General features: G+C 35.3%; 4 protein-coding genes across 4 annotated transcripts; all 4 read left to right on the plus strand.

Annotated features, from left to right (window-relative positions):
* Window positions 1-2,996: 2,996 nt before the first annotated feature.
* Window positions 2,997-13,012, plus strand: LOC100262101 (respiratory burst oxidase homolog protein A). Its single transcript, XM_002277493.5, has 14 exons — window positions 2,997-4,048; window positions 4,188-4,347; window positions 4,515-4,563; window positions 4,979-5,092; window positions 7,198-7,620; window positions 9,687-10,070; window positions 10,204-10,299; window positions 10,648-10,763; window positions 10,987-11,154; window positions 11,260-11,416; window positions 11,633-11,830; window positions 11,911-12,039; window positions 12,557-12,635; window positions 12,721-13,012. Exons 1-14 carry the CDS (start codon window positions 3,400-3,402, stop codon window positions 12,828-12,830), a joined length of 2,832 nt encoding a protein of 943 aa, XP_002277529.1. The 5' UTR covers window positions 2,997-3,399; the 3' UTR covers window positions 12,831-13,012.
* Window positions 13,013-16,134: 3,122 nt separating this feature from the next.
* On the plus strand, window positions 16,135-16,680 carry LOC104881120 (late embryogenesis abundant protein At1g64065-like). The gene has a single exon (XM_010660169.3). It carries the CDS (start codon window positions 16,135-16,137, stop codon window positions 16,678-16,680), a length of 546 nt encoding a protein of 181 aa, XP_010658471.1.
* Window positions 16,681-19,780: 3,100 nt separating this feature from the next.
* Window positions 19,781-20,407, plus strand: LOC104881121 (late embryogenesis abundant protein At1g64065-like). Its single transcript, XM_010660173.2, has one exon. The coding sequence runs from the start codon at window positions 19,781-19,783 to the stop codon at window positions 20,405-20,407; it is 627 nt and encodes a 208-aa protein (XP_010658475.1).
* A 2,211-nt stretch (window positions 20,408-22,618) lies between these two features.
* Window positions 22,619-23,533, plus strand: LOC100241699 (late embryogenesis abundant protein At1g64065-like). The gene has a single exon (XM_002272606.4). The coding sequence runs from the start codon at window positions 22,738-22,740 to the stop codon at window positions 23,377-23,379; it is 642 nt and encodes a 213-aa protein (XP_002272642.1). The 5' UTR covers window positions 22,619-22,737; the 3' UTR covers window positions 23,380-23,533.
* The last annotated feature ends 880 nt before the right edge of the window (window positions 23,534-24,413 follow it).

The following is a 24,413-nucleotide window of genomic DNA, read 5'->3' on the forward strand; positions in this document are numbered from 1 at the left end:
TCATTTCAAATACAACATCACTCCAAATCTATTCAAATCATATCATTTTAAATGAAGTGGACTTTTTTTTGGGCATTTTTTATTTCAGGGGTTGGTGGATAATGTTTGCTACGTGACATTTATATTAGTAAGGGTTGGTTATGCTTTGGAGTTATCTTATGGAAGAAGTCTTTTGCTTTGGTTGGGAAGAGATTTGATATAAACAAATCTCATAGTCTCCACACGCCCATATATCTTTATCTACCATTCGAGGAAAATTTGAGCATAACCATCTTTGACCCTTTTTGGCCATGGTTTTGAATTGTAAACCCTATTGTTTGTTTCTTTTTCTTATTTGTTTACCTATGTTTTGAATTTTCCTTCCATTTTTTTCTCGATGATGTACTCCCATCGTAAAAAATCCCGATTAATTTAATTTTTATTTTCAAAATTTTAGTAAATTTACCATTTTTTAAACAATTTTTTCGTAACTATTTCCTCATCATTGAAAAAAAGTTTAATAAAAGTTCAATGGACTACTATAAGTCTTGACCTCCTAAATACTAAGAAATTATGTAAACGGCATGATTTAATGGTAAACGATCATTAAAATTGTTAAATTAGGTGATGTTTGAATATGCTTCTTATATATATAATTTTTTTAAAAAATAAAAAATCTTATATAAAATATAGTTTGTTTTTTTTTCAAAAATGTAAACTTAAAAATTTTTACTTCCTCAAAATTTTAAATTTTTTACCAGAGTTTTGTTCTAGTAAGAGTTCTTGAATTTTGTATAAAAAATTCCATATTTAAAAATTTTGTATAAACAAAAACATTATTATGGCTGCTTTAAGTGTTAAAATATATTCTTATTGTAGGGATCAAAGGTTGGGTGTTGTGAATGACTTCACGGTTGTGACTTCTTTAGACATGGTTTTTTTTATTTTTATTAGACCTTACAGACTTGTGGTGACACAAAATTGAGCCCATTCCCTTATGTCAACTAGGATTGTATCATTTAACTGACTTCTTGCACCAAACTTTTGTACTAGCCGGTATTATAGAATTCCAAGCCGTATTGAATAACGTCTCTGAGAAATATTTTTTTCCTTTTAAGGGAAGTGATGTTTTTCGTTTCAATAATTGATGCAAGTGCATTGACAATACGTCTCAATACTCTAGTTTTCAATGTTAGGAAGCTTGTAGGTAATTTTGATATAGTTTGGTAATAGATTTGGTTTTTTTAAATAAATATGATTTAATTACAAACAAATTTAAAATAAAAGAAATTATATTTTCAAATATATTTGATTTGCTAAAAAACTCACGATGGTCAATTTTAATATAGTCAAATAATAAAATCGATATTCTTTCGAATGTTAAAATACCACAAATTTGATCACAATTTGAATTTGTATTACTTTAAAGTTTAATTTCATTTATATATATATATAATAAGAATAAAAAAAAGATTTTATTAAGTTGAAGATTATTTCTATTATTTTTTTTTATGTATTTTGAAAATGTTAATTTTAAAAAATTTAAAATTACATAATTAATTAGGTGTTCTAACGTTTCGAATGTTAAAATACCACAAATTTGATCACAATTTGAATTTGTATTACTTTAAAGTTTAATTTCATTTATATATATATATAATAAGAATAAAAAAAAGATTTTATTAAGTTGAAGATTATTTCTATTATTTTTTTTTTATGTATTTTGAAAATGTTAATTTTAAAAAATTTAAAATTACATAATTAATTAGGTGTTCTAACGTTTCGAATGTTAAAATACCACAAATTTGATCACAATTTGAATTTGTATTACTTTGAAGTTTAATTTCATTTATATATATATATAATAAGAATAAAAAAAAGATTTTATTAAGTTGAAGATTATTTCTATTATTTTTTTTTTATGTATTTTGAAAATGTTAATTTTAAAAAATTTAAAATTACATAATTAATTAGGTGTTCTAACGGTGGGCTGATTTGGGCAAAGCCACTCACTTGATGGTCTTTGGATGGGCTTAAAATAGTTTTAAAATCATACCTAAACACAAAGACAAGACTTTGGAAAAAAAAATATTAATCATGCTAAAAATGAAAATAAAATTTCCAAAATATTTTCTTCTAGAGACACTTTCATTAGTCATAGCCACCCACGTTAGTCTACTGATGGGCTTAAAATAGTTTCAAAGTCATACCTCAAGCAAAGAAAAGAGCTATCATCAATTTGAAAAAATAAAATAAAATAAAATTTTCAAAATATTTTCTCTAGAGACACCTTTGATTATTACTTTTAAAAAATACATGTTAAAAATTTCTTCCAGAGACTTCTTTCATATATTTATCCTCAATAGTTTTAATTAATATTTACCTCTATTAATTTTAAATAAAATATTATAGATGTATAAAAGAATTATAAAATATTTAATATAAAAAGAGAATATAGAATCATTATGGTAAGAAAAACAATCACTTGACATTAAAAAATGAGATATAAAAAATTGGAGATTCAAAATAAATTAATTATTTGGAATTAATATTTTTTATAAAAGTTAAAAAAATTATTATTTTTATAAAATTTTTATTTTGATTTATGTAAATTTTTTTATTTAAATATTTAATAAAACTTTCACAATGTTACTATTCTTCTTTAAAAATTATAACTTCAATAAAAAAAGGGAAAATATTGCAATCATTAATCAAGACCTTAATAATTTAAATTAAATTATTTACTCATGCTAAATCTTGACGTTGATTTAACAAACCATCTTGGTCGTAATTTTTTTCCCCCTCCTTTTTCTATAGGTCAAGTGGTGGTAGAAAAGGCTTCCAAACGTGCTTTTCACCCCATGGTGAAAGGAAGTTGACTGGGCCGACCCGAGGTGTGGACTCGTAAAACCAGGATGGGCCCACACCTCAGCCCAAGTGCCCAACCAAACAACACTGAGATATATTCTCATTTCTCTGTCCTCCTCGTCACTCCCCATCTCTTTCCTTTTTCTATATGGCTCCACCAGTGTAAACGCATTACCTCTATAAACATAGAGACAGAGACGGAGAGCCCTCTTTTTTGGTGGTCATATAGCCACAGCACCATTTCCAGAAGTATCCGAGTATAACAGCCAGAGAGAAAAAGCATATTGAAATTCTGTCGTCCTGGTCCCGACTCCCAACACCTCTCTCTCTCTCTCTCTCTGTGCTGCTCCAGCCTCAACTTTTGTTTTTTTCTCTCTCACGCAAAACATACAGTATACTCTCCCTGGTCATTGCTACGCGTACATGTACTTTCCAAGAGATTCTGAACGCGTTGGACGACTCTATTGCTTTAAAAAGTTTGGATAAATCATTGCTTGCTTTTGAATTTGCCTCTCTTGAATTGGCCGTGGGAAAAAGGGGTCTGATCAATCAATGAGGGGGTTGCCGAAGCACGAGCGCCGATGGGCGTCCGATACGGTTCCTGGAAAAGCGATGAGCGCGGGCTCGTCGCCCGCGACCGAGAGTGGATCGGCGGAGGAGTTTGTGGAGGTGACGCTTGATCTGCAAGATGATGATACGATTGTGTTGAGGAGTGTAGAGCCGGCGACGGTAATTAATGTTGATCAGGAGGGCAGTGCCACTCCGGCATCGGCGTCGGGGTCGAGGTCACCGACGTCGATCAGGAGGAGTTCGTCGAGCAGGTTGCGGCAGTTCTCGCAGGAGCTGAAGGCGGAGGCGGTGGCAAAGGCGAAGCAGTTTTCGCAGGAGCTGAAGGCTGAGCTTAAGAGGTTTTCATGGAGCCATGGCCATGGCTCGCGCGCGATGTCTTCTGCGGTTGCTTCCGTGCATAGCGCCGGCGGTCCAGGCTCCGGATTCGACACCGCTTTAGCGGCTCGTGCTCTCCGTCGGCAGCGAGCTCAGCTCGACCGGACTCGGTCCGGTGCTCAGAAAGCTCTTCGTGGATTGAGATTCATCAGCGCCAAAACAAACAGCGTTGATGCATGGAACGAAGTTCAGAGCAATTTCGATAAGCTTGCCAAAGACGGTTTTCTAAACCGTTCCGATTTCGCACAATGCATAGGTTTTATTCTCCTTCATCATGAAATTAAATACTCTCCCATCTTAGTTTTCTCGGCAAACAAACGCATCAAAAACCCTTTCACATATTCGATTGTATTTGTTGACTTCAATTTCTAAAATGTTGATATTTTCCGTCAAAGGTATGAAAGATTCCAAGGAATTCGCGTTGGAATTATTCGATGCTCTGAGTAGGAGACGAAGATTGAAGATGGACAAGATCACCAGAGACGAGCTCTACGAGTTCTGGTCTCAAATCGCCGATCAAAGCTTTGATTCTCGACTCCAGATCTTCTTCGACATGTACGCATTAAACAAAACAACAATAAAATTAATTTTATCAAATAATTAGTCCACCAATTTTATAATTATCAAGTCACTTGCTCCCAATTATAATACTGCATGGAATGGAACAGTAGAAGAAACAGATAAGGACAAACTCATAATTTTTGTCTAATCTTCTCCTACAGGGTGGACAAAAATGAAGATGGGCGCATCGCCGAGGAAGAAGTTAAAGAGGTAAATATATATATTTGATATTTTTAAAAAAATTTTATTTCATCATTATTATATAAAAAAAAGAAGTCATTGTTAGGCGAGATTCGGTGAGCCTAAACCGGCGAAATTTCAAAACTAACTACTCCGATATTACATGACCCTACGTTTCCACGTTGTGGAGCATTCCTATGGTTGTGTGTATGAGGAATTCAAGAATTCCTTACTCCACTGCTGTCGAGGTTTTCGGCTGGACACGTGGAAACATGGACTTGTTTTCTCCCCGATTTTCAATAGTATGGGAAAATGAAATACTATCATTTTTTGTGGAGTTGGTGGGGTTGGTTGGGGGCTTTTTGGTCAATTTCTTATGAAGAATGGGTTTTTGTTGGGAATTTTGATAATTTAATTTTATTTATTTACTTTTTTGAATTTGTAGATTATTATGCTCAGTGCTTCTGCAAATAAGTTATCCAGACTGAAGGAACAGGCGGAGGAGTATGCAGCCTTGATCATGGAAGAGTTGGATCCGGAGAGGCTCGGATACATAGAGGTGGGTCCTCCTTTTTGATGAAGCAAAATATTTAAACTATTTTGGTTGGCGTAGGAAATAAAAAATAAATTTATAGTTAAATGCCATGAAAAAAATAAGATTTTTTTTTTTTTAAAGATATTCTAACTCATTTCTGACAAAGACGGATAAAGTTTGGGAAAGTGTCTTTATCAATTATTTAATTATTTTCTTTTCCTTAAATTTTTTATCCCAAAATTTTATAATTTTTTATACTTTCCTTCCTCTTTTTCAAAGACATTTGTTTGAATAAAAATACCCTTCATCAATTTTTGTTACACCCATTTAATATCAAAGCACTTATTAAAAAATGAGGTATTTTAATCCATTTGACATTATATTTACAATAAAATGCTTAGTGATGAATATTTTAGCCTTTTGGCCTAAAGATTCCTAAAAAAATAAATAAATAAATAAATAAAATAAAATGATTAGTTTTTTAAGTGCATCTCTTATGTATAATTTGTAATCAAACCGGTGTTATTGTAAAATTGAAAAACACTAATTAAATTAATTATGTGTGGGAAGAAAGAGTCTAAAAGAAACAAAAAGCTAATATTACTTAAAATAGGACGTTTACTATAGTCTTAGAAGGAACTTACAAGAACCTTTCTAAAAACTCTCTATATAAAAACTACTCTCAACGTAAGGATTTTGAGCAAGTCAATGTATAAAAAAATTTGATGAACTTTTCCGAATGCATTAATAATTGTACCCAATTAATTATAAATTATTCATAGTAACTTGATTTAAGTTTAAATTGATCCAATAGTATATTTCGGAGTCCCATATCTTTATTCCTATTCAGCAAGCCCTTCAGCCTTTATAGGCACGAATCGCTCGGCTATAATAATAATTTTCTTCCGTCAGTGCGTACTTCCCACCCTAATATTCTTTTATGATTCATGCATCTGCACTGATGAATTCGTCCATCGAGCTTTAAACGTAAAGTGGACTCCTTAGTAGAGGTGGGTCCCCTCTGTTTCACCTTGTAAGGCGCAAATGTGTGAGGTGATATTTTCATACATATACTTTTGTTGTTAGTATGGTGTTTTTATCCCAGCCCATTTAAATAATTATTGCTTATGATAGGGTCTGCTTTTGAAATTTGGTTTCTTAGTTAAATTTCCATATCCCATTAGGGGATTTGGCCTGTATTTTAATCGGTCGTGTTGGACTTTTCTCCTAAGTCCTTTGCTGGATGACCAATGACCAATGACCAAATCTTCTCACATCTGGGTAACCGCGTTGTTGAACACGGAGGCGATGATAGAATAAATTGCACTCTTTTAGAAGTTTTAATTGAATTGAAAAATGGTGTCCACTAGCAATCGTGGTTGTTGAACAGCTCTTTTGTTTCTACTTATTTTAGTTTCTCTACATTTAGCTAATTCTGTCTCCTATAAATCAATAGACGACTGTGGAAATTGAAAGGTATAAATATATATTATCTAATAATTAATGAAGACAGCTACAATTATGTCACAACGTAACCTACATTCTAAAGATTTCAATAAAACTAAGTCATAATACAACCCATGCTGCATGTCACTGCCACTTTGTATTTATATATATTTAAATATATACCACTTTCATTATTATAATGTCTATCTCCCATACCATATTCAGAAAAATATGCTGACTGCTCATAGCCTTAGACTTCTGTAATATTGATCCTAGTCTTGCTATTTTCCATCGTGGCCAGCAGGCTTAGCAGGCTGGATAACTCCTATAATGTGCTATCAAGGAAGTGTAAGAATTCATGGTTAAACTAGTTCACATGAACCATGAAAAATTCAAGAAATAAATATATGATTATAGAAGTGCAGTGACCCTTCTGCCAATGGTAATTTGAACTCATATTCTTGCCACATGGCCGTTCTAACTGACACACAGCCATGGGTTCCCATGTGAACTTTTGGGTTGATCTTTCAGCTATATTTTCCCCTCAATCATATACACGTATCCAACGCGTGCTGGATTGTCCGGCAGTTCTGTAATGAGTAGACATCATTGCTATCATTGTTGTCTGTTGCTTGATTCAAATTTCTGATGAGTTTGTTACATGGTGGTGGGTGATGATGCAGCTATGGCAACTGGAGACGCTACTCTTACAGAAGGACACGTATCTGAACTACAGTCAGGCACTCAGCTACACGAGCCAAGCCTTGAGTCAGAACCTGGCGGGGCTGAGAAAGAGAAGCTCAATACAAAGAATGAGCACGAAGCTGTTGTATTATCTACAAGAGAACTGGAGGAGGATTTGGGTTATTTGCTTATGGGTTCTGATCATGGCTGGGTTATTTATGTGGAAGTTCTTTGAGTACAGGCAGACGAAGGCCTTCCACGTCATGGGTTACTGCCTCTTAACCGCTAAGGGCGCAGCCGAGACCCTCAAGTTCAACATGGCTCTCATCCTCTTGCCTGTTTGCAGGAACACCATCACTTGGCTCAGGTCCACCAAGCTGGGCCTCTTTGTACCTTTTGACGACAACATCAACTTTCACAAGGTACGACTCTCCCTTCACTCTCTCTACTTTTCTCCTTCTACGCGTTAATGTTAGGCCCATTGAGTAAAGTCCCTCTGCTTTGAAAGTCAACATGATGGTCTAATCTCAGCCGTCCCTCCAGGAACCTTCATTGCCCACGCAGCAAACATTGACTAGCAAATAGGTTCTTCTTTCCATTAATTAGCCTTCACTAAGAGTGTGTGCATGGTCTGCCATTATTTTAGTTATTACTTTTCGTGTGAGATGATGATTGGTAATAAAAAATTAATGAAAATAAATCTGAGTAATTTTTTATTATTAATCATCGCTTGTCACAATAATTAAGGACAGAGAAGTGATAATAGAAAGGTTGGCGTGGTATTTTATTTTAGTACTTTTTTTTACGTAGAATATGACAAAATTAGCTGTGAAATAATGAAATGAAGTTACATTTTTGATTTTTCAATTTCCACTAGGCAAGTGAGAAGAAGAAAAAAGGGAAAAAGGACACGTCCCACCATTCGCCCCTTATTCTTACACCAGGGAGAAAAAAAACGTAAACCTCAAGAAATTTAAATTTATGAAATGATTTTGTAGTCAGTGGAAACCAGAATCATTGACTTTTTTGATAAATTCTGCCGGAACCAAAATTGAAGGGGAAAATTTTTTTACTATAGTGTAGACTAAATTTTAGAGGTGCATCAGTGCATGTGCCGACCGCTGACATGTGACGACCACCTGTCGGCTCTCTCTCTCTCTCTCTCTCTCTCCCTATATATATATATATATATATGAAATTGTTAGACAAATGTGTCACGATTGATGTCCATAATGTGGTTGAAGATATGTTTGGATATGTACATCTGTGAGTGAATCCTCCTTCAATAATGTGATCACTTTTCTTTAAAAAAGATAGAAGATAAAGATTCAGGTCCTTGATGACCCAACAAAGAGCAAAAGGGGAAGAGACTAATAGATAAAAACATGGTCCGCTTCGTGGCAAGTTTAAAAAGTTGAAAAGAAATTTAGGATAGGGAGGGATTATCAACCTTAGATTTTTCTAATTTGTGGGTTCTCAGTGGCCCAGCTGGAGATGGTTTCGTGTACCTGCAAAAAGTAATTTCCTCTTTATTTATCCTTTTTTTTTTCTTTGTGTGTGTGTGAGCGCGTACTTGCTTTTTGCAAGATACAAAGAATACGTAGATAAATAATATTTTTCCATTAGTTTTTCAGAAGAAATTCATGGTAGCATGCCCATGTGAATAGCATGGCTTTTATGCAACTATTTCTGCATCATAGGTCAGAAAACCTAATATCCAACTCAACCTATTAAGAGCCTTTTAGGAGGTCTTTTTATAGGGTTCAAAACTTTTTGAATATGTGGTACCCTATTATCATACCTAAACTTGGATTGGCGATTTTTCAAAAATAATACATTACTAACTAAAAGAATCATAGAGAACAACTTCCTCTAGGCTATTATTTGAAAAAGAGAGTACGTGCTCTTATTTACAGAATCCAGAGACGAGTTATTTAGCATAACCAAAACCTGCAAGGAGGTTGAAACGTAGAGGTGGAAGTTGTCGAGATGTTGAGCTAGAAACCTGCTCTTGCGGCTTTTGCTTCTCACTAATAACTTTCAAAGCAACTTTTAGTTTATATCTAACCACTGCGAGATTTTTTTCTGTTTTTTTTTTTTTTAAATGTTTCCAATGAAAACACTATAACGAAAACATTATAAACAAAAGTGGTGCACATTAAATAGAACCATTCCAAATAATCCCCCTTAATTTTAATTTTTGAAAGGTGTTCTTCTTTTATCATATAACTAATTTAATTGTACACTTTTTTTTGTTCTTGGAGTTTGTGATAATGTAATCGTGATTCGTGAATAGTGCCCTCCTAGAACCATGGCTTCCTGAACCTGGTCTATCTTAATTGGATAACCATGCTTAGAAATTTTCCTTCTAAATTCTTGTGATTCTGTTAACATCAAATTCAGCGTTTTGCCTAATTTGGGTGACACCTCGACTTGCATTTCTATTTCACCTCTTTGTTAATGACTTTGTCTTCTGTGCTCTCTACAGACGATTGCTGGAGCCATTGTAGTTGGTGTTATTCTCCACGCGGGAAACCATCTTGCATGTGATTTTCCAAGACTTGAAAAGGCAACCCAAATAAATTATAACGATTACTTAATTGAATTCGGATCAGATAAACCAACCTATGCAGACCTGGTTCGAGGCAAGGAGGGTGTGACTGGAATTCTAATGGTGCTTTTAATGCTGATTGCTTTTACGCTTGCAACAAGGTGGTTTAGGCGGAGCCTTGTTAAGCTACCCAAGCCCTTTGATAGGATCACTGGCTTCAATGCCTTCTGGTATTCGCACCACCTTTTTGTCATTGTCTACATCTTGCTGATCATCCACGGAACTTATCTTTATCTTGTGCACAAGTGGTACCTCAAGACGGTATGGTTTCAATACCCTTTTCTTTGTCATCTAGAATTACCTATAATATAAGGGGTTTTAATGCCTATCAAACCCCCCCCAATAAAAAAAAGGAAAGCATTGGCCATTGAGATAATTAAGTTTGTGCTTGCAGACATGGATGTACCTTGCAGTTCCTGTCTGCCTATATGCAGGAGAAAGGACCTTGAGATTGTTTCGGTCTGGCTTCTATGCTGTCCGGCTTCTTAAGGTGAGGACAACATCTAAACCTCCTTAGCATATTAATTTGATATTTGTGAAACTTGTGAAACTTGTGTTGCAGCATATTCAGACTACTAGCACCATAAAAATAGACAGAAATTTAAATGAATGCCGTATGGGTTGCAATTGAATCAATGTGAGGTCTGTGTGCTTCATTTCTAGGGCAAATAAATAGCCGTTCTATATTTATATCAATATGTATGCCTTGGACCTTTAATATTTAATGATTTCTCTGACTTGCCCTTCTTAACTTCATCCTTGTGGCACCCTTGTATATTGTCCCAAATATGTTTAATTATTTGTGTATAACCTATTCTTCCCATTGCAAAATTGTCAGGTTGCTATTTATCCAGGAAATGTCCTCACATTGCAAATGTCCAAGCCCCCCCAGTTCCGTTACAAGAGTGGACAGTACATGTTTGTTCAATGCCCTGCAGTTTCTCCATTTGAGTGGTAAATCAATGTTAACCTCCCAAAATCTTATTTTTAGTGTAAGTAGTTGAACCAGTAATATTTGCTAGGATGAAAATATATCTAGAATTTGACTATAGATTTTTTAGGAGAAAAATGGAGAACCATCATGAATCTTCAAAGGTTGCCCTATAGGCTGTATCTTTTCACTGGTTAGTTTTCTCCCGGCGTTCCATGTTTTTATGCTATGATTTTCTATTCCCAGGCATCCATTCTCTATTACCTCAGCTCCTGGTGATGACTTCCTTAGCATTCACATCCGGCAACTAGGTGATTGGACACAAGAACTAAAAAGGGTATTTTCAGAAGCATGTGAGGCTCCTATAGCTGGGAAGAGTGGGCTGCTCAGAGCTGATGAAAGTACAAAGAAAAGGTTTGTTTCGTGTTTATACTGATAAATTCTTCACATTTTGATCTATTTTGGAAGGCTTATGTACTTCCGGTGATTGTTGCCTGACAAATTTTCTCCTGGTTTCAGTTTGCCAAAACTCTTAATCGATGGGCCTTATGGAGCTCCAGCACAAGACTACAAGAAGTATGATGTCCTGCTACTTGTTGGACTTGGAATTGGAGCTACGCCCTTCATCAGTATTTTGAAGGATTTGCTCAACAACATTGTCAAAATGGAGGAGCAGGTAATTACTTATACTCCAACTGATTATGAATGCGATCAATTCACTTCCTCAACTAGCAAAATCCCTTCATTCATTGCCTTTATGCTTCTACCCTATCTTGATTAGTCATAACGATGGCAATATTTTGAGAAAAAAGATGAGATTGTGCCTGAAATTTACTACATCAATAAGCTTCTCATTTGAGAGAAAAAACAAATCACAATTTCTTCTTTTCAGGATTCAGTATCAGATTTCAGTAGGATATCAGACCAGAGTGCTGGGACTACTGATTCTCCCTCCCTCAATAGGATCTCCCCGAAAAGAAGGAAAACTTTGAAAACCACCAATGCTTACTTTTACTGGGTAACCAGGGAGCAAGGTTCATTTGATTGGTTCAAAGGGGTCATGAACGAAGTTGCAGAGCTTGACCAAAGGGTAATATGAAAGACAAGGTCATTAATTTTAGTTGAATTTCATGACTTCGTCCATTGTTAACTCTGACATTTTGGATTCAGGGTGTGATTGAGATGCACAACTACCTAACCAGTGTGTACGAGGAAGGAGATGCCCGGTCAGCTCTCATCACAATGGTCCAAGCACTCAACCATGCCAAGAATGGGGTTGACATTGTGTCTGGCACCAGGGTATGGTCTTCAATTTCTTTCTATCATTTTCATTACATTACCAACTTAGACCCCTTGAGGCCATTTAAATTCTTGTGCTACAAAGCTTTTGTGGCGTGCCACCTAACACCAATAATTTCTTCTAGCGATCATTAGCCAGTTCACAACACTTCTGCATATATGATACATTAAATTGTGCCTTCACGGATTTGGAATAATGTATATTATGCTCTCCAATACACTCTCTCACATATTGTTCATATGTGGTCCTAGACCGGCATGTGGAGAGACACATAGGAACTGAGACCCCATTTATACAAACAAATCACAGACAACCTTCCTCGGGTTGTATCCACAAATTAGGGACATAAGTTCCAACATATAACCTCCTGTAAAACCTGACTTTGATACCACGTTGGACTATTATTTTTTTAAGTTTTTAGGATTTGAACCCATAATGCTCTCCAACACAATCAAATTATCTGTCATCTTCGTATCCATATAATGTTAACCAACAGTGCCCAATTTCAATTACCAGGTTAGGACACATTTTGCTAGGCCTAACTGGAAGAAGGTTTTTTCTAAAACAGCTACCAAGCACGCTAATGCAAGGATAGGTGAGCCAAATTTTATCATTAAGCCTTTGGAGAAAAAAAACTGATATTTTGTATTCTTCTGATACCATTATTGTGGTTTTAACAGGAGTTTTCTATTGTGGTGCACCAGTCTTAGCCAAAGAGCTCAGCAGGCTCTGCTATGAGTTCAATCAAAAAGGTTCCACCAAGTTTGAATTCCACAAGGAACATTTCTAAAAAAATCTGAGGTGTACATACACCCCCACTTCAACTCTTCCATCTACTCCTAAAACCCTTCGTCTTGAATTTTTTGTAATAGACTTGAAAGGCAAACCCATATAGCACGAAGCATTTGTACAGTATTGGGTAGAAAGGACAAGCAGAAGAAAAGTATATCTATACGATTATTTTTCTGTGTATAACTAGCTAGCTATATATATTATACCAAGCACAACCAGAAAAAAAAAAGGTGATTCTGGTTGGTGAGATGGCTTGGAATCTGAAGGAAGAGATCAATGTGACTCTGCATTATAGGCGTGGACCCGATGAGGCTGGCAGGTGGCGAACCTCAAAATGGGAATGTGGGGCTCTTGACGGTGGGTTACAGCTACAACGCGAGGTTGACCAAATTGATAGGGGCTTTTTTTTTTTTTTGGGGGGAATTAATTTCCATCTAGAATTATTATGCAATGTGGAAATGAATTTCGCTTCAGCTTTTTCATTTTATAAATGGGCAAAGTGAGGGTTAGTAACAGCAAAAATTTGATTGTTTCATTATCTTCTAAATACGATTTGATATTTGATGGTGTAAAAGGATGGGCTTATTTACTAATTAAAAAACCCTTTTTAGCATGAAGTTGAACTATATAATTAATATTCAGCATTAATTATTAACTAAACAAGCTAGCTCTTTCTTTTTTTCTTCTTTTTTTCCACTGGGGTAGTCAATGATATGGTTTGCTTTATATGTACCTTTGACGCTATCAAATTTGTTCCACTTTGCTTTCGGTTGGTTCCGGTGAGTTGAGGAAGAGGAAGTAGAGATAAAGAACTAAGAAAAATAAAATTGTCCCCTATTTTGAACTATTCACGAAACTTATTTATTTTTAGTTCAAAGAACATAAAATAGTTTTATAACTCAAAAATTATATTTGAAATTTTTTTAATTGAAATTTATTTTTAAAAATTTGTTATAAAAATATGTATATTTTTTTAAAAATAAAATTCAGGTGTTTTTAATTATTTTGTGTATAATATTTTGAAAAATAATTAAAAATATAAAGAATATTTTAAGAAATTTTCAATTATATTTAAGTTTATTGTATATCATGGAGAACAAATAGAGTTTTTTTTTTTTTCCTCCATATTTTAGTTTTCAAATAGATTATTTTTTCTAAGAAGCTGTTAACCGATAAGGGGGGCCTTTCTTTCAAATACATTTGTTTTTTCGTTGCCTCTTCTCCTGCTATTAACTTACACATAGGTGGATCTGTCTGTCTTGGGCCTGGAGCAAATGAATTTTTTTACAATTTAATGTGGGCTGTAGTGATTTGGGCTTTATTAACCCATTGTTTTCGTCCAACTAAGATCGGATAGTGATTAAGGCCCATTTAGGAGAGCAGTAATTTTCTAGTAAAGCAGGAATTTTGAGTCCAATTAGTTAACACTTATCTCATGAAACTATACTTTGAAATGACAGCTTCAATAGAATTAGAAATCATAGTTTCAAAAAACGATTATTAAAGACGTGATTTCTAATTTAAACTATTATTTTGAAAGTGACCCTAAATATTTATATTTTTAATGACCACAAGGACTAGTAAAAATAAACCTGTCTATAAAATTAATATCTCTTTCATCTTTAATCTTACAATATTAGGGTTTTTCTCTAGTTTACAACTCCATCAACGTTGTTGTTGACCAGGTCACTCCACACTAAGCATATGATTCATATTAGCCTTTGCCTGACTCTTTCTGTCAACTACCTATTTGGGCAACAATTGAAGCAAGAATATACCGGGTCTTAATTAATTAATTAATTTATTATTATTATTATTATTATTATTATCATTGTTCTCGATGCTTCATGTAAAAGCCGATTTTGTTTACAACTTGCAGGCAAGCTATGAAGATTGGTTATCAACTCGGGATGAGTGTTGAGTTGGTTGAAAGGAAGAAAGCGAGCAGTGGGCAGGGGTTGTTGCCACCCATGTCCATGACATCTCCAGCTTTCATGTGAACCTTTTGTTACATGGAATGCATGGTTCAAAATCTAAAGCTTACAATTCCATTGGGTTCTACTCCCAAACTAATGAGTGGTCTAGAAACTAAAAGTATGTTTTTAAATGCTTAAATAGACACTAAAAGTATGTTTAATAGTTTTTTTTTTCAAATATTTATAATGAAAGTAATTTTTAAAAAACCCATTAGAAGTTTTTATTTTTTTGACAAAACACAACATTATAAGTGATTTTTAAAATTTTAAAAAATATTTTAAATTTATTTTCAAAATTAGATTTTTCTTTAAAAATACTTTCGGCTTATAAATATGGAAGGGAAGATCATTTTCACGAGGCACGAGAGGCCAACTGCGCCGATGTTAAAAGCCATGTCCCGCAAGGGGGCCAATTGTAGAAGGTGAGCCCACCTCCATAGTTATCCGTACACCTGTGTTAGGAAAGAGTCCAGACCGCTGCTCTACTCCCATTTCTTAACCATTGCCTTCAAAGTGTTAAACTACTCCACCTTTCCTATGTTGATGGTGAGACACAAGACTTGTTCCCCCACAAGCTACGCGTGATTCTTATTATTTCATATCTATCCCCTCTACAACACTCGCAAAACTTTGCGCTTTGCCTTCACCTGCCGGACAATAGATTGTTTCTAAGAAAAATACAATAGCTCAAGAAATAAGATCCCACATTTCATGTGGGGTGTGTTAGGAATTTGTTGTTAGCCCGGGAAATAAGTTTAAGGTTGCGTTGGCTTGCGATTTGGTATTTACTCATAAAGTAAGCTTAAATTGTTTGAGTCCAAGGTCGGGTTGGCTCGAGATTTAGTTTTAGCTCGGAAAATAAACCCGAAATGATTGTGTACTTAATCTAGTTGACAATTAAGATAAAATTGCTAATACGAAATAAAACCTGCTCGACCCAAGCCCAATCGAGATGAGTGAACTTAATAATTTTTATTTGTTAACCTAAGAGGAAAGCTACCTTGTCCTTGGTTATCCCTTGGAAACTTCTATTATTATTATATAGTCACAGATCAGGTACACGCTAATGACCAAAGCAAACAAGAAAAATTATCCATGTTTACACCAAGACTAACTTGACCATGTATTGAATCTTTTACACTCCGCTGCCTCTATAAATATAAACCATTCCTTGCCTCCAAGACCCACAACTACCCAACTGCTTTAAGTTCTTTTCCCAACGGTTCCCAGCTCAAAAGCAAGAAAAAAACAGACCCAAAAGAAAGAAAAAAAAAAAAGAAGAAAAAACTTCTTCAATTCTGCTATTCACCAAGTAAAAGTAGAATCATGAAAAAGGAAGGCGGGAAAAACACAAAATGCATAGCCTATGTTGTAGCTTTTATAGTGTTCCAGACCATAATCATTCTGGTGTTTGCACCGACTCTGTTGAAGATCAAAAGCCCAAAGCTCAGGTTTGGCAAAGTCGATGTTGAGAGCTTCAGCAACAGCACTTCATCTTTCACCATGAAGCTACAAGCTCAAGTTGCCGTCAAGAACACAAACTTCGGCCACTTCAAGTATTCAAACAACACCATCCCCATCACATATGGGGGTGTAACAGTTGGGGAGGTGGTGGTTCCCAAGGGCCGAGCCAGGGCTCGATCCACCAACAGATTCATGGTTGCAGTGGAACTTAGCTATGACCAGCTTTCAAGCAACTCCACCCTAGGAAATGACATCAATTCTGGGCTTTTGCCTTTGGTGAGCCGGGCCAAGTTGCCTGGGAAAATACATCTGATGAAGGTGATGAAGAAGAAGAAAACTGCAGAAATGTACTGCACCATCAAGGTCAATTTGATGAATCGTGTCGTCCAGGATTTGAAGTGCAAGTGACAGTTCTATATACTGTGGTTGTGTAATTTTAGGCTTTTTTTTTTCTTCTCCTTTTGGAGAAATGGATTGTAATAGGTTATGGTATTACTTATTTGCTTTGATTTTTTAGGCTATTTTGTTGTCACATGATCTGCATATTCTTTGTATCGATTGTGATTTTGTATTATTATTTGAGACTATTTTGATTATATGGTTTACTTTGTACTACTGTTTACCTCTGCTCTGCTCTGCTCTCTCTCTCTCTAAAATTGGTATCTGGTTAGTTCAATAACCGAAAACTAGATTTGCCATGCATTTATTTTTGAAGCATGAAAAAGAATAGTATCAAACTAAGAGGTAGGTAAACTTTTAGTCTGCAGTGCTTTATTATAAGTGTTTAATTAGAAATGTTTTAAAAAAATGGTGCAAATCCTTTACCCTATGATGCATTTTTCAAAGCATGCGTTGGGAGATTTTGCCTCCAAGATGCCTTTATGAGTGTCAATTACTGACGCCAACCCAACTCAAAGATAGGTAGAATTCAGACCTTTACTAGTTTCTTGAATTATTTAACATTAAATTCAGTTGCTTCGCGCCTAACCTTCAGACATGAGTACATGTATAGATAGATGCACACACAGAGCTTACAGTCCCCAAACCACAATAGAGTTTGTCTCCACTGCCATTTACAAATATGGACATTGGGTAGGATGAGTTGAGGAAATTGCCTTGATCAAAATATTAAGAGAATTGAACAAATAATCTTGCTGAAATGATAAAAACCAAGAACAAATGAATGAGTATAATCCACCGCCATGTAGTTTGGTAGAAACTTCTGTGGTGATTAATATTCAGTCAAGAGTTTTTCCCAACGCGTTTTGGATCCATGGAAAAAACTATTTAATGTCTACATGACCAGAGCTTCCTTGATGAGGTAAATATATTGTACAATTTGGCTCTTCACTAAAAAACTAATCTCATGTGTGTTGTGCATTCGTATCGGTGCTAAAGTGAAGTGGCTAAAGTGAAGTGACCCAAAGTGGCCTCCTTAGGGTTCGAACTCAAGACCAAGGCTCTTGTGATGATACTCAGATGGTACCAGAAGGGCAATCATAAAGGCTTTGGTCTTGAGTTCGAATCCTGGGGACGTCAATTCGAATCCTAGGGATGTCACTTTAGTCCCAAAGCGACCCAAAGTGGCCTCCCCAGGATTCAAACTCAAGACCAAGGTCCTTGTGGTTGCCCTCCTAGTATCATCTGAGTAAGTTGCTCAAATACGTAACAATGTGTACGTATACCAAAACTTAATCATTTCCTTGATTAGGTATTGTCATTTTTACATTGACAACTTGACTTTTCCACTCTAATGATTTCAACTTAAGTAAGCTATGTCAGTTGGAGATTTCTATTAATGGCTCTTAGCTGACATGATATAAACTATTTGGTTAGTAAGAAAGTCTTTTTTTTTTTAATATGATATGATACCCATATGATATAAATAAACTGACATAAAATGATACCCATTTGATGAATAACACAATAGGTGAAAATACTTACATGGTAAAATCCTCTGATCACAAGGGAAAACTTAGTGAGGTAAGATTGAAAAAAATATACACTATGAAAATAAAATTATGAACTCTTTCCTAATTAGAATGAGAGAATATAAAAATTTAAATGAATAAAAGTATTTTTTTGATGAACAGCATAGGGGGTAGAGGTCTCGTTTTATAACACCAAGAAGCTCCACCTTTTGTCTCCTAAACAATATGAAATGTCTTCAGTATTAACAAAGATAACATATGTTTCTTAATTAATTAATTAATTGAAGACATTGCGTAACATATCATGTACTATTTTTAAACTCATAATCCATAATGTATTTGAAAACACTTCTTCTCATGACTCAAAATCATATATATTATATTTAAATCATGTAACTAGCTACTACTCTATTTCCCCCGTCATTTTCCTTGAATTTGGATATTTACACCATTAAAATGTCCAACAAACCAAGGCTTGACGATGATTTGTTTTTTCCATCACTTTTATGAGTTACAGTCCATTATTAAGAAAATTTGAAACTCGAAAGAGCTTATGACCAGAGCTTATGAGTTCCATCACTCTCCTGGCTTTATTGAGTTGCAATGTGTACGTGCTAGCTGTTGATATCTTGGGAGGTCAAGCTTTATGAACCATTCCAATTTTCCCTTGTCAGGGATGATTTACCAAAGTCTCTGCGAGACAAAAACATCTTCAGATTTTTCTTTTCCCCTTGCAATAAGCTCGTAAAAATACAACAAATCAATCAATGAAAACCCCAATTATATAAATACAAAGACTTAAGTCAAAAAGATTTTAAGCGTAGAATTAAAAATACTTCTTAATGTTTTGAACCACTTTTCGTACTTAAAAATAGTTTTTTTTTTTAATAAAAATTAAGTATTTAGAAAATTTTAAAAAAATTTAGAAATTAATTTAAATAATAAATACATTTTTGCCTATATCCAAATCAAGTTATCAATTTTCCCTAAAATTTTTTAATTGTAATGATACTAATAAAAGTGTTACAAACCACAAATATTTTAATTAAAATCACTCTTAAGCGATTAATTAAAAAGAATTGAATCTTGCAGAAGCAACCCAATAAGGCCAAAAAAAAAAAATTATCATCTTCCAAATGGTGATACCGTACACCTGAACTAATGGGGAGATATTAGTTCATGCCAGTTGCCAAGGGACAGAATCGAAGCTTCATAGAATTATTTAGATTCACGTCTTCACCTTTTCCATTATAATAAAAAGGACTGGCCACAAAAGTCACGACCATCTAGAAATCAATGATTCCAACATTGTACGCGTTTTACATCGTAAATAAAAAGTAAGATAACATCACCTCAAAATTCCCATTTCACTCCCAATTTTCCAGGAAAACGAGGTGTCGCCAATCATACTCCACTTCACCCGCAATGCTCCACTATATATATATATATATATATATGTATGTATACACCTCTTACAACACTGCAATCCCACAAGCATTCAATCCATCTCAGAGGGAAAAAAAGAATTGCAGACTGAAAAAAAAAAAAAAAGGGGAAAACAAAGGAAAAGAAAGAAAATGGCTGAGAAGAGTCTGCAGGTATACCCCTTGGCACCTGCTAATGGGAATCCGAGGAGTGATGAAGAATCAGCTTATTTACACTCCAAGGAGCTGAAGAAGAAGAAGAGGCTCAAGTGCTTTGCATATATCGTTCTTTTTGCTGTGTTTCAGACCCTAGTCATACTCACTTTCGCCCTTATCGTCATGAAAATTAAGACCCCGAAAGTCAGGTTCGGCACGGAAACAGTCCAGGCCAGTAACCTGGTCATTGGCACAGCGGCATCTGGTTTCAATATGAGTTTAGCGGCCAAACTCACTGTGGAGAACACTAATTTTGGGCACTATAAGTTTGATCAGACCACCGGCACCATCACGTACGAAGGCGTGAAGGTGGGGGAGTTTATGATTCCTAAGGCCCGTGCCAGGGCTCGTTCCACAAAGAAAATTGATATAGTGGCGGATGTGAATTCCAACACCCTTAACAGTGATCATGGGACTGGGTTTTTGACACTGAACAGTCAGGCCAAGTTGACCGGAAAGGTGATTCTGATGAAGGTGATGAAGAAGAAGAGGTCTGCAGAGATGAGCTGCAGTTTGGTCATTGATGTGAACAGAAAGGTAGTTAGTAGTGTGATGTGTAAGTGAGAAAATGGAGTTGATTTTAGGGGTTTGGGCTTATGGAATTTTATTTCCGTTTGTGGATATTTGATTCCAGTAGTGTTGCTGTTTTTTTCTTCACTCAATGTTTTTGAGTTTGAAACAGTCTTGGTATGTGTAATATATGAGCTTGTTACTGGGGTTTGATTTCTAGTTCACCAGTCTTATGTGGTAATAGGAGGCGGCTCTGCTCTGACCCCAACCTTTAATTTCAAGTTCTCAACTTCAACGGTGTTTTGTGACGAGCAAACTAATCAAGTTTGAAATATTAGTAAACATAGATATATTAGTATTTGGATTTTACGGATATATTAAAAATATCAAATAAATATAAATGATAAAAAAAAAAAGGATCAAATACAAAATAATCAATCCGATATTGGGTATATATCAATAAGATGAAAGTAAAATTGGGTGTATGTGACATCTTGAGTACTTTAAAAAGGTATCCTTTGATATTATAATTTTATTCCAAAGAAAAGGAGGAAAATTTTTTGTATGGTAGTTTATTAATGGAAATTATGTAGGTAGACTGAGCCACCCAAATGAATTTTTCCAGTGTTCTTATGGCCTAATGAGGGAGATTTAGAAATATCATTTAATAAAGAGATTTTAGGGTGACTGATGACTTGGAAGTCAGGCCCATGGTCAGGGGGCCAAACCCCTTTCTTTCTAATTTTAGGACCTACCTGCCAAGCCAAAAGCTCTCTCCTTCTGAATTAGCAAAGCAGTTGACTGCTAGACCTGTTCCAAACTAATTGTTATCATCGCCCAAGTATGTAACTGTCTTCAAGTTTGGTTAATTGAAGTTAATTTAGGCTAAGTTGAGCTTGGCTTTTGGACTATTAAGGCAGAGCCCCTTTAAAGTAGAGGAGGCTTGAGAAATAAAATGTGTTCCTTTCCTCTCTTACACCAATCCTTTCGAGAAACCTTTTCACCAAAGAGCAAGGCCCTCGTAAATGAGTTCCAACAAAAGTTTTGACCTTGTCAAGGTTAAAACTTTAGAAAAAACATTCGATATTGTTTTGATGCCCTACTAAACTTTAAATCATGATGATCAAGTATATAATTAATTAAATTTGAGTGAGATATAAATCCTATTAATAAAAAGAATTTGGATGATCTTTAAAATTGTTTAAAAATCTTAATTTGAATATTTTATTGATAAGTTTTCTGTCTTAAATTGTGAATAGAATTACGAATAAAAGAATCATTTAAAAGTTTTACAACACAAGATTCTTTATCTTTATTTTTATAAAGAAAATTGAAAAACTTCAAGGCATAATCATTTTTGAGAATAAGAGTGCGTTTGAGAATGATTCTAGAAAACGTTTATAACATTTTTAATACTTGAATGATAAAAATTTTAAAGTAGTATAAATATTAAAAACACTTCCTAAAATAACTATCAAACGAATTCTAACTCTTCTATTGTTTAAAAAAGAAAAATATATTTTTTATTCTTTTTTATTATTATATTTTTAATAGCAATTTTTGGATCATTAAAAAACTCTTTGAAATACTCCTTCCATTTTTAAAATATTAGATGGGTCGGATTAACTTATTTGAACACCAAAACCCATTTCTAATAAAAATAAATTAAAATAAAATGCAAAACAATGATTGAGATGTAGGTGATTTTGTATGTATAAGATGCCAATTATTGAATATAAAACAATAGGATTATAGTGGTGCAAAGTGCATCCACTAGGTCTTGATTGATAATACTTTTCTGGTACCAAAAAGGAAATATTCGATACCTTAAGTTTTTCCCGAAATTTTAAGTGTTTGCTTTGCCCTTGATCCAATCACAAACTCACCTATTTTCGCTGGCATATCGATGAGGGCAAAGATCGGATCTATACCCTGTTCTTTCCATTAAGAACAGAGCTCAGCCGGACCTCCCAGAAGGGCAATATATGTCGCCCAATGGTTGGCCGCAAGAGACGAATCAGCTTTGAGGAAAAGCATACAAAAGGTCAGAGAGCGTGCCCATCTTCATCAAGACTTTAATCCTAAATTATAAAGGCCATTAGAGGGTTAAAAAAATATAAACATTACAACAACCTGAAATCACAGAAAAAGACACCGCCATAACGCACACGGCCCACGACCCAGTCAGATCTATTCAACTCCCACGTATCCACGCGGTCGTTGGCGCACTAAATTATAGATAAATATATACATGTGGGCGCTCTTTACGTTTTACATATCTAGGTGACATCACAACTCCACGCAGACACTTCATTCACAGCCCTTCCCTGCTCTCAATCCACCCAAAAAACCGAACCCAGATCACCCTTTTTCAATCTCAGATCATGCCTGAAGACAACCAGTTCCAACCCTTGGCGCCTGCCCGACTCCATGGTAAGAGCGACGAAGAGTTCGGTGTTTTCAAACCCAGAGCGTCCAAGCCGCCGCGGAGGAGCAGTAAATGTCCGGTGTATGTCCTTGCGGGGCTCGTCACACTGGCCGCGATTGCATTAGTCTTTGCGTTAGCCGTCTTGCGGGTAGAGGCTCCCGACGTTGAATTAAAATCTGTTGCAGTGAAAAATCTAACGCATGGAACTTCACCATCGCCTTCTTTTAATGTAACGCTCACTGCAGAGGTCTCCGTTCAGAACAAAAACTTTGGTGCCTTCAATTTTGAGAACGGCACAGCAACAGTCCTGTACGAGGGCATGGTGGTCGGTGATGAGGAATTTAGCAAGGCTCACGTTGAATCGAGGAAGACGAAGAGGATGAACGTTACTTTGGATGTGAGATCAGATAGGTTGTGGAATGACAAGAATCTAAGCAGTGATATTAGCTCCGGGAGTGTGAATCTGACCACCTATGCCCAGGTGACCGGAAAAGTACGGGTTATGAAGGTAGTTAGGCGGCGAACAACGGCGAGAATGAACTGCTCCATGACTCTTAATCTGACGAGCAGTTCCATCCAGGATTTAGTATGCAGATGATTGTAAGTATGACCATCAGTTTTGGAGATTGAGATTCATCTTTTTCCAAGAGTTTTTGGTTGAGACTTGTGTAGAGTTAGCGTTCATACATGTATGTATTTTTCAATGGAACAGAAACTTGGCCCAAGTGCTGCTTGGTCTGCCAATTCATTGATGATGGTTGATGGGTATACCGTGGATTCTATGCATCTCGTTTATCATTTCTTCGTAAAGTTATCTAAGACTTTATTGTGAATTATATAAACCAAATTATAAACACTATAAAATTAAGAAAAATAAATATAATTTCTTAAATTAAGCGAATGAAAATATTGAATAGAATGGATTTTTACTATATATTATGGGTTTGATTCTATGTATCTCTTGTTAAAAATTGTGTTCATGGAAGAAATGAAAGAGCTGATGGAGCTTCAGACATGACCAGGTAAGGTGAATAGTCGGTTATTAATAATGGTTTTTGAGGTATACCATACATATGATACAATGAGAGTCCAGGCATAATGTTGATAAGGGTTTTGGGCAATGTACTCATGGTTTTATCCAATGTGCAGTTGCATGTGATGATGATTTTCTTGTATCTAATCAATGTGGTTTTGTCTTACACTGCCATTTAATTATCTTCCAAAAACATCCATTTCAATCATGAAACGAGTCACTGTCAAATTGGCCCAGCCGACGTGAAATCTAGATTTATATCATTCAAGCTGTCTGATCAAGAGCCTTACTCGATAAGGGACCAGCAAGAGTGCCATGGCCTTGGTAACTTCAAATTCCATACCAGCATCCAAATTGGCCTCAAAGGATGGCAATACTGATGGGAAAATTCAAGTAGTATTTATAACGATCTGTCCTCGATCATCCTCGATCATGTAGATACTAAATTGGTCTCAAAAGATGGCAGTGCAGATGGGAAAATTTAGAGTACTGTACTTATAGCTATTCGCTCAAGATTAAAAGAAGAACAAATATATATACTACCGTAGCATTATTACCACAAAGGCTTTCGTGGAGATTTCAAAGATGGTTGGGTGACA

Source organism: Vitis vinifera, chromosome 2 (assembly GCF_030704535.1).
Source record: "Vitis vinifera cultivar Pinot Noir 40024 chromosome 2, ASM3070453v1".
Taxonomy (NCBI): domain Eukaryota; kingdom Viridiplantae; phylum Streptophyta; class Magnoliopsida; order Vitales; family Vitaceae; genus Vitis; species Vitis vinifera.